The sequence below is a fragment of the Danaus plexippus genome, chromosome 27 (assembly GCF_018135715.1).
Source record: "Danaus plexippus chromosome 27, MEX_DaPlex, whole genome shotgun sequence".
Classification (NCBI taxonomy): Eukaryota; Metazoa; Arthropoda; class Insecta; order Lepidoptera; family Nymphalidae; genus Danaus; species Danaus plexippus.
In genome coordinates, this window is record NC_083555.1 from 94287 (window position 1) to 104875 (window position 10589).

Genomic DNA, 10589 nt, shown 5'->3' on the forward strand with positions numbered 1-10589 from the left:
TAGCAAACAATGAGTAGCAGTTTCAAATAAATACTGTATTATAATTACGACTAATGGAATAATAGTTGTGTTATTTACATACATATGTATATAGTAAAATGAATTATTTATATTGAACATAAAATTATTCTTTCTCTTTAAAATAGAACTATAAAATACAATGTACTACTTAAAGTATAATCTAATCAATGCAAGTCCGATCAACAAACAGGTCCCTTAATAAATATGTCGAGGTGAAAGATACACTGTTAACCCTTAACTTGGTAAGGTACATTAGACTGTACATACATTTCAAAAAAAATTTACTGGTTAAATAATAATACTTTTTTGTTTTGTTTTTATTAAAAATATTACTAAATAATTTAGAATTAGTAGAAAAATATTTTCGTTGTTGCAACACTGAACAACACATGTCAAATTCAAAATGGCTTCGAAACAACAAAGTGTTGGCGGGACCCGGGTAAGTTTTTGCGTTATAAATTACTTTTTAGCTCAAAAACTAATAAAAAATGGTGTGTTATTTGATCTAAAAACTATGTATTACTCAAAAAGTGGTTTTATGCGTTACTGTGTCAATTTTTATGGCCGATTTTGGTTGAAACAAATGTATGTACACTGCACTGCACGTTGCCAATAACGCACTAAAATACTAAAAATGAACTATGGTAACCACGCTGTACATTGCTAAGTTTACACAGTTTTTGTTTTTCAACGAATCGGCAGTTTTTGTTTATTTATTTTTTTACCTTCTCATAAAAACTGTCTGCTTTGAACTTTTTTTTTTCTTTTCCGCCTGCAGAACTTACAACTAACTCGCGCCCATAAGATCTTGGCTTTGGTACCCGCTCAAAACGCATGCTCTGACGATAGTTCCACATCTGATGAGGAAGCAAATGCTTATATACCGCCTTCACCAGATACCTCTGATCCACCTTCAATAGCATCATCACTAAATTATCAATGGTTAAAAGCAGTATTTCGTCACAATGTATCTCTTGAAGAAAACTTATACAATCTCCATCAAACACAAATAGAGACAGTACTGGATTATTTTTATTTCTTTTTTTCTCCTGACTTAATTACTGACATTGTTTATAATACAAATTTATATGCAGTTGAACAACTAGGTCGATCTATTCAGCTGACAGAAGATGAGATTAAAAGCTTCCTGGCCATTCAAATCATGATGGGTATAGTACAGATGCCAGCTTATACTGACTATTGGGCAAGAAAAACAAGATACCCTCTCATTGCTGATCTTATGCCTCTCAAAAAGTATCAACAAATACGTCGATATATTCATTTTGTTGATAATACTTTGCAAGATTCAGACCGTTATTTCAAGATTCGCCCCCTAATGGAGAAAATACGCAAAAATTTTCTGAAAATTGAAGAAGAAGGAAAATATTCCATTGACGAGATGATGATACCTTATAAAGGTCGTAAAGCAGGTAAACGAAAGCAGTACATAAAAATGAAACCTAAGAAATGGGGGTTTAAGAATTTTGTCCGTGCGGGTGTTTCGGGTATCATCTACGATTTTATTCTGTATGGTGGCGACGATACCTTTCGTGGACTGACTTTTTCAGAGAAAGAAGCTACAATTGGTTTAGGAGGTATGGTAGTGCTTGCATTGTGTCAAACTATAAAGAAAAAGCCGGCCATTGTGTATGCTGATAACTTTTTTATGTCGCCTGAACTAACATATATTCTGCGGGAAGAATACGGGATCCTTAGTCTAGGAACAATAAGGACTAATCGTCTCAGAGGCTGTCAAGAGTTATTGCCAACTGACAAACAATTAAAAAAGAAGAAACGCGGTTCTAGCGCCCAGGTGGTTTGCAATAAGAATAAGTTGGCAGTCGTAAAGTGGAACGACAATAAAGTGGTTACACTTATTAGCACCTACATAGACTCGTACCCCTTAGAAACAATCAAACGATACGATAAGGATGAGAAAAAGAAAGTAGATGTAGAATGTCCTCAAGTGGTCAAACATTACAACAAACATATGGGAGGGGTCGATTTAGCAGATATGTTGATATCGTTATATAGAACTCCCTTCAAAAGTCACCGTTGGTACTTGGGAATATTTTCACAACTTGTTGATATGTGTATAAATAACGCTTGGCTCCTACATAGAAGAGATGGGAAGAAGACTTCATTGAAAGATTTCAGATTTGAATTGTTTGATGGGTTGTCTAAGTCTAATAGAATAGGAACAAACCAAAACGTTACAGACGATATAGGCGAGAATCTGAAAATCCATAAACCAGTCTCAGTCCGACCAACTGATAGCGTCAGATTTGATAACACAGGTCATCTTCCAGAAGCAGGTAATGAAACAATGCGTTGCAAATATTGTAAGAGTGGAAGAACATCTGTCTACTGTATAAAATGTAACGTACATTTGTGTTTTGTTGTGGGAAAAATAAAACGTAATTGCTTTCGTAATTTTCACCTAAAATAATAAAGAATAATTTAAATATTTCCTCCTTTTTTTGAAATAAATTTATAATAACCTGAATAATGTAATTCATTATGTCCTTGGTAGTGTACACCAAAATGTACAAACAATTTATTTATAATATTTCTGTAAAATTGGCAGTGTACATTGTGATGTACTTAAGTTTTCTCGAAACCTAGGATACCTAGATTTTTATTTTTATTTTTCTCAAGTTGTCCATTCATAAATTAAACAAAATTTATCAATAATTTCCTTTTTTTTCATATTTTTAGTTCTTGCCAAGTAAAGGGTTAAAGTTATTACAATAAGTGATTCAATACATTTATTAAGCTTAGTCTTTCACAAATTCTTAAATTTTATAACAAGCTATATATTTAATACATTTTTAGTTTTAATTCATAAAAAGTATAATAAAAATTCCTTCTAGAGAAATAGTAGTGATAATATAAAAATTCCAATAGAATTTCTTAGTAAGCCTTTCTTATCTACCCAAATACATTGAATTGCAGAGCCCGTTTTATATATTAAATTAAGCTCTCTTTAGTACTTATATGTATATTCTAGAACTTTTACCACAATGATATTTTTTACAAATTTTATCCGTCTGTTCGTTCCAGATACTTTCTGAAACAACTTCAGCGATTTGGATGACACTTCCACCCACAGATCAGAAGTAATAAGGATTAAATTAGGAATTTATTATTTTTACTAATAATAATATAAAGCCTAAATTCCGTGGCCGAAGTCACTGCCAGTAAAGCAGAACTTTTACTGTATATATGTAATATAAAAATTAGGCTTTAAATAACAACAATTCTACACTAAATATTTATTAAACATAGTGTACATTGACAACCGTCATAACATAACTCTATTATTAACGAGAAATAATTTGGCTACATTTCAACAGAACTAAATATGAAGGATAAGTTAGTTGTGCCGCCTCCGTCGGAGTTTATTGTCCAAACTTATGTCTGAAAATATAACTCAATCGATTGAAACCAATACCCGCAAATAGACATACTTTATCAATAGAATAGAATAGAATATATATAAATATGAAAACTAGTACGTATCCATATAACACATATATTTTATGTCTGCACATCAACATTATAAAGATAAAATGTAATGTGAATTATTTATTACACATATTTATTATGGTATATAATGTAACGTTTCGGCGTTAAAGTCATAATAAGTCTGACACATTGATATATATATAGTAATACCTGTACATCTAAAACCAACTCAATCAGATCCTTGGCCCGACCCGCCGTCCCCGAGCCACGTCTTTATCAATAGGACGTGCTGCCATCACACAGTCTACTGAAAATATCACTGCGTTCCGAAGTCTTGTTATCACTCGTGCCGAGAGACGAAAACTCTTACATCTTACAGCATTCGTGTTACATTTAAGATCACATCTCAACATCTCGGTTTCTCGGTTCATCTCGGTTTCAAGATAAGCGTATAACAAATTAATTCTTAAATTTAATAAACGCATGAGTTTTATTTTATTCTAATTATTCTTTTATTTCCATTCTTTTAAAAATGTGTTTATAATTTTACTATAAACTTAATACATGATGTTTTAGGATAGTTTTTGTTATTTATATTGTTTGTGTCTCCGCGATATTCTCCAACCAAACTATAATAAGTTCGTGAGTATAAAAGTTAAGATGAAAACCCTGTTATTTCAGGGTATCGTAGTCGACTTGTGACGGTCACGTTTTAGATGGTTTACTGTAACCACAACTTACAGCTATACAGGACATTACTTTTAGTAGTCATACTTCTTAGAGTTATTAGAAATCCTAAATTTAATATCTTACAGATTATAATTATCTTATATTAAAATCATTTCACTTCTTCTTACCCGGTTATGATGTTTTAATACATCCCCTTATTCTGTACACTATACTCACCGTGGCGTAGTCACAGAGCTGTGCTGTGTACCTTATACTGTCACGTATGATGTCACGCGCCCTTCCACGTATCTCAATATGATGAGAAGATGCATTATGATTATTTATTTCTCGTTTCTCAATATTGTATATAAATTAACCAAACCAATTGTATGAATAAAATTGAACTTAATTGTTTTTATAATAGTAAATTTAAGTCATTCATTCTAACTCAATATTAAATTACCTTTCTTTAATATTGAATATAATAAATTTTTCACACACAGTATATTGTGTCGTACTTTGTGTTTCCAAAGGTTTTAATAGATAGCTTTCATAATTCCACTATTATTTGTACGTTTTTCTCTGTCAAGTAAATTTTTCAATATTATTTTGGTCGATTCAGAAGGGAATTAAAAGAGCTTTAATATTTCTAGGAATAAAGTTAAAAGCTTACTGACTTCTCGTTGTTTTTTTTTATTACTCAAAAATCCTTAATTCAATAATAGCACATGCATGCAATATATACAATTCCATTTATTTGACAATTCCCAAACAATAAAATATTGACACCAATATATTTTATAATGTTGTCCATGAGTTCAGTCGACGCACCTTCATATAAGACTGTTACATCTGTTACATTTCCACTGTAATGTTGTCTGATTGATTTTCAAATAATGTTCCATTCACTAACAGTTCTGTCCCTATCATCTTGACGCTAGTAGTACAAAACATACAAAAATTATTGTCGTTCCAACATAGATCAATGTATTATTTGTTACATATATATGTATGTAGTCACCCAATCTAAATGAATTCGAAAAATATTTAACTCTAATTTTTAATGGTGAAATATTAAGAAAACTAATATTTTTTCCTATAAATGTCTTTTTATTTAAGGGACTGTACATTTATCGAACTACATATAAAATTATTTCTTCATTTAATCAGTAATTTTAAATTTTGTGTTATTTTGTTGTTTTTAATATAAATGATAAATAAGATCTTATTCTGTATGTAATTACTTATACTCTAATATTCGATCATAACAATTATCCTTTAAGAAAACTCCAAGTTGTAAACAGAACAACTGTCTTTTGATTGCAGGCATGTTATTCAACATATAAAATCTTCATACAATTCAGAATGTTATGCTATATTTTATTGAGTACTATATTATTATTGTCTACTGAAATTAGAGTAAGTCCTAATGTCAAAGATCACAATATTTTGTATATTTTTTTATATAAAGAATTATTGTCGAGACAGAGAAGTGTCCTTGAAACATCAGAACAGTTTGTATGGAAGAGAAGAAACGTGTTTACTCGGAGAAAAAATTATAGAAGATATAAAGTCGAATCTTAATAATGTAGATTTAATAATATATTAATGAGAAGGCTTCGATGAATGACATTGGGACAGATTTTCGAGATATTTTTTCTTTATATTTATATTTACATTATCCTTCATTTGATTAATTTTTAAACTTTGAGAATCGATGTAGTTAGTTAACTTTTAAGTCTAACTAAATTCTAATTCATCCACAGCATTTTATTCGATATAATTTTCTTAAATTACCAATAAAATAAGAATTTAAATTATTGATTCAATCAGTTTTGGTCACATATTCCTCTCTTCAAGAAAAAAAGGTAAAGACGTTACGTAAAATAAAATTGAAACGTCGCCAGGACACAACTCTTGTATGGACAAAATTTATATAGCTGTAGAATTATAATTTTGTTTCTGTGGCTGTACGCGGAAATCTTAGAAAATACTGGACCGATATAACAAATTCTATCATTGTTACAAATACTATTTGACAAGAAAGGCTAAATACGAGGCATCTCAACATAAGACCCTAAATTTGGTCATATGCACATGTGTCTTTGTAACTCGATCGATTTTTTATTTCAGATATCATGTAAGATAGGAATCGAGCCAGGGGAAAGTCGAGTTCCGCACAGAGTGCGATGCGGGCGACTCCGCTCTATCAAAACCCTGCCCTTGAACCAACAAAGTTCAGATAGTCAAAAAGTTTTTCATAACTTCTTCCATATATGTATATTCAAAGAGTTCAAACATTCCTGCAGCTTACTCTTACTGTAATAATTTAACAACTTATAGCAAATGTGTACGTCACTTTAAAGATAATAAGTAACAATGGCTTAATGAGGGCAAGTGAAAAGGGTTAGTAATTATTTTACCAAAACATTATTTTTATATAAAATAAAGGACGAATAGATTTACTTACTTGATTAATTAAAATAATTCTATATTTAGTCTAAACTTATTATGAAAATATCGCAATTAATTGTGAATAGATCAATATAAATCCAATATACAAACACTTCCATTATAATTCAATTAAATAAATTCGAGCCCGAATGAATTGGTGTGTATTTATTTAACTCGGTCGTACAAAGTGGGTTATGTGGTGTGGATGGAGAGGGATTGGGATATGGAGGGGGTCGGGAGAAAACGAGAGATGAATAGAGGGTGACGTTAATAGGGGTCATTACACAGGAACAGGATATAGAGATTATAATTAGTAAACAATAAAATATTAAACCGAAGTTTAATAGTTACAGGCAAAAAAATAATGAAAATTATTATAAGAATTTGTAAATAGTTATATATAATATCAAGGACTGTAGGGAAATTAGTACATGTTAAGTTAGATTAGTTGACATATCGCAAGTAAAACATTAAAACAGTTCTGACTGAGACATACATACATGAGTAATATTTAGTTTAGTTAGTTATAAAACTCATTTATCGGATTTCGGTAACACATTCGATGACCCAGATAACAGAAACAGCGGATTCAGTATTGTAATGTTTCTATACAATATAAAAATAAAAGGATAGGGTTATGAAAAATGTCATACAATTTATTAGATTGCTGTTTGATATGAAATTTTATCAATAAAGTTAAAACTTTATACCCATTTTAATAGTATTGTTCTAACAAATGAACCTGGAATTTAAGATATTTAAAGATTCTATGAACAAAAAAGCTATTTAAAAAAAAAAATTAAAGTATATACTAAACACACTAGTATGCTTCTGACACACACACACGCGTCACCCGGTCCCTTGATGTGTGTTTTGTAACAAGAAGGCAAACATAGTGATGTAGTTATTCAATTATTTAATCTATAAATTATTTTCACTTATCGATCAATTAACGTGTTTTGAGAGACGGATTTCTATTGACAATAGCTTTCTAGTTGTTGTTTTCTATAACTTTGTTTTTTTTTTAACGTTTTTAATTGCAATCGTAAAATGTTCAGCATATATCAGATTTGTCGATAATTAGTTAAAATCTGGTTTTGATCTCACTTTTATGAAGAAAAAATATCCAGTATAAGGATAAGAAAGTTAAATAATATATGTACTAGAGTTTATCCTAAAAGAAAGATCATTTTCACATTTTTTTATAAATGATTATCAGTATATAGAAGGGACACTGATTAACAATAAGTTTACAATAGAATATAAATTTTCTTTGTAAGTTAATTTTTAGAAAACCAATATAACCAACAAATACTAAAACAGACAAATCAGTTTAAAGTCACAACATGACACTAGTGCGATAAATCATTGTAATAAATAGTGTTTCATTCATTAGATGTTCTCTCTCTACCCTCCTGGACACGTGTCGTCAATGATCTATGTCAGGGAACGTTTACAAAAACATACCAACTATACCATACAAAGAAATGTAGTCTTAAACACAATGGAACATCGATTACTATCGCATGAGACTATTGTGATGTAGGTTAGCATGTCGCCGTCCGTACAAGACCTCTACATTTCATAAGGAATGGTTCTTTCAATACACATTTCTTAAAGGGACACCAATATGGACAGGTCTAGTTAAATGGACGACGGTCGACATCAGAGTTGTTGATTCGTGAGCATATTTTGTACGTTACATTGTGTGTAGTATGAGAAGATATTCTTACTTTATTTAATATACAAGTTGGCATTTTCGACCTTATTCAATATTTGTTGATACAGAACATGTAAGAAGAGACAAGAAAATTGACAAACGTTAATTTTATATTGCAACACTAGACACATTCTAAGAGAATCTTTTATTATGAGGAGTAATTTACTGGTATTATTTAAGAAAGTCCGAGTTAAATGTAAAGGAGACGTAACGAAAGTATAATATCCTTGAACACCTGGCGGAGAGAGGGTCTGTGGAGTGTTGAGAAGAGAAATGTGTTCACTGTATGGACATACATCTGCTTTGGTTGAACAAACAACGAACTTGGATAATAACAACAAAATTTAGGAAATTAAATGTAGAAAAATATCTTGAAATTAAATGTAGAAAAATATCAAAAAATTGTTATACATATTCTCGAGTTATTATTTTCTTTTAAATTATATAAGGTTTATAACAATTTTGTGTTAAAAAGATCAGGTTTAATAAAACACGAAAACTGTCGTATATTTCGTGTTCGATGCCGCGAAGCCTCGAATTCGCAGAAAAACCACTCCCGCTAACACGGCCTGGATAAGTGAACTCGAACAGTTTAACTGTGACAAAAAATAATTGGTAAAAATAGTAAGAAAATGATAAACCGAAAAACAAATTGGGATCCAAGACCTAAACAGCGTAGACGAGTTATTCCGAGACGTTTCTTAGCGGTAGAACAGACTTTGGTTTCGAACTTTTTATATGTCTTCAACGTTTTAAACTCCGACTTATTTCTCATTAAAAATAATTGGGTCCGATTCTTGTGTGTACTTGACACACTTCAATGAAGTGAGTATTTATGTTCTAGAAGTGTTTGTTCTCAAGGTTGATTTAAATTTGATCAAATAACTCCCGAGTGAAGTCAGATAAGTGAAATCTATGTACATAGATTACTTTCCTTAATGTACACTTATTGATTTATTGGGAAATTCATCTTATAGATTTAATTTGTATCTACACCTTTTTGATAATCAGTAATATCTGGCTTCTCTTGTTACGTCTTCTTGATATCTATTGAAAAAAAAGTCCGCTTCTTTTAAAAGTTAAAAGGAAATTCTTAAAGTTATCATAACCATCTTATATTTTAAGAACAAGTCGTAAATGAAAGTTATACCTAAATAAACAAAAAAATTTGTAAAGTTCTTACTCATTGATCTTTTGGAAAAAAAACTATGAACATTATAAATTCAAAGACTAATATTTTATGATAAATTGATTATTTTCACACTGCAATATTTTTAATATACTTCGGTCCAACTCCGAATATTCATTAAAATTTATAACGTAAAATGTTATAGAATTATCGATTTAACGAAATAACACTTGGTGATTCTCCGAAGAAACTCGAATCTCTGAGGAAACTCGAGGTCATAAAGAACACAAAAGTTTGTAATAAAACCCCGATACAGAAATATAAGACCCTCAAAGAACTCCACTCACCTCCATATCCGTAATATTTTACGATCTTTTTACTAATATTTTAACAAAACCCTTGACATCGTAAACAATAAGTGTTTCTGTGAGACGCGACGTTCCTTATGGTTACTAGGAGAGCTTCGAGTATTGATAATGTGTTTGTTGAGCCCTTCACCACTAACAATGTGAACGTATTTTACAATGAGAGCGTGGAGTAATGTGATTATTTCTAGCATTATTATAATAAGACATCGACAACGATTCAATTATAATCGTCTTAATTTTACATAACACTTTAAATTATTTAGAAATAACTTTTTGTTTTTACAATTTTATATTTAATGAAAAAACCAAATGAAAAAGTTTGAATTACAATGTAAATGTAATTCTTGACATTGTTCTTAAATAATATGAAATGGAACAAGTGTGTTTTAATAACATGTTCATATCAACAGTTAAACAATATATGAAGTTAATATTATATATATGTCGGCGCAACGACATTTAAAAAACCATTATAAAGGGTAGTTGTTTCATATGTATAGTTGTTTCATATGTATTTCACTTTAGAGGGTAGATGTGACATAAACAATGTCATGGCGTTAGTAATAACTTTAACAAAATTATTTGTTTTATAGATCGTCGTACGATTTGTATTGAAGGAAAGTAAATGGCAATTCGTATCGTGATTTGTAATATGTAAAGATAAGTTATTTTGTGAGTTTTAGTAAAAGACAAACTTAAACAGTAACCATTTTGTAATCAATATTATTCAATTATGATTTCTTTAAATTTTAAATGGCAA

At 30.1% G+C, this 10589-nt stretch overlaps 1 protein-coding gene across 1 annotated transcript; it reads left to right on the plus strand.

Annotated features, from left to right (window-relative positions):
• The first annotated feature begins 268 nt into the window (after positions 1–268).
• Positions 269–2488, plus strand: LOC133319738 (piggyBac transposable element-derived protein 2-like). Its single transcript, XM_061525145.1, has 2 exons — positions 269–460; positions 800–2488. The coding sequence occupies exons 1-2, from the start codon at positions 425–427 to the stop codon at positions 2468–2470; spliced, it is 1707 nt and encodes a 568-aa protein (XP_061381129.1). The 5' UTR covers positions 269–424; the 3' UTR covers positions 2471–2488.
• Positions 2489–10589: the final 8101 nt, after the last annotated feature.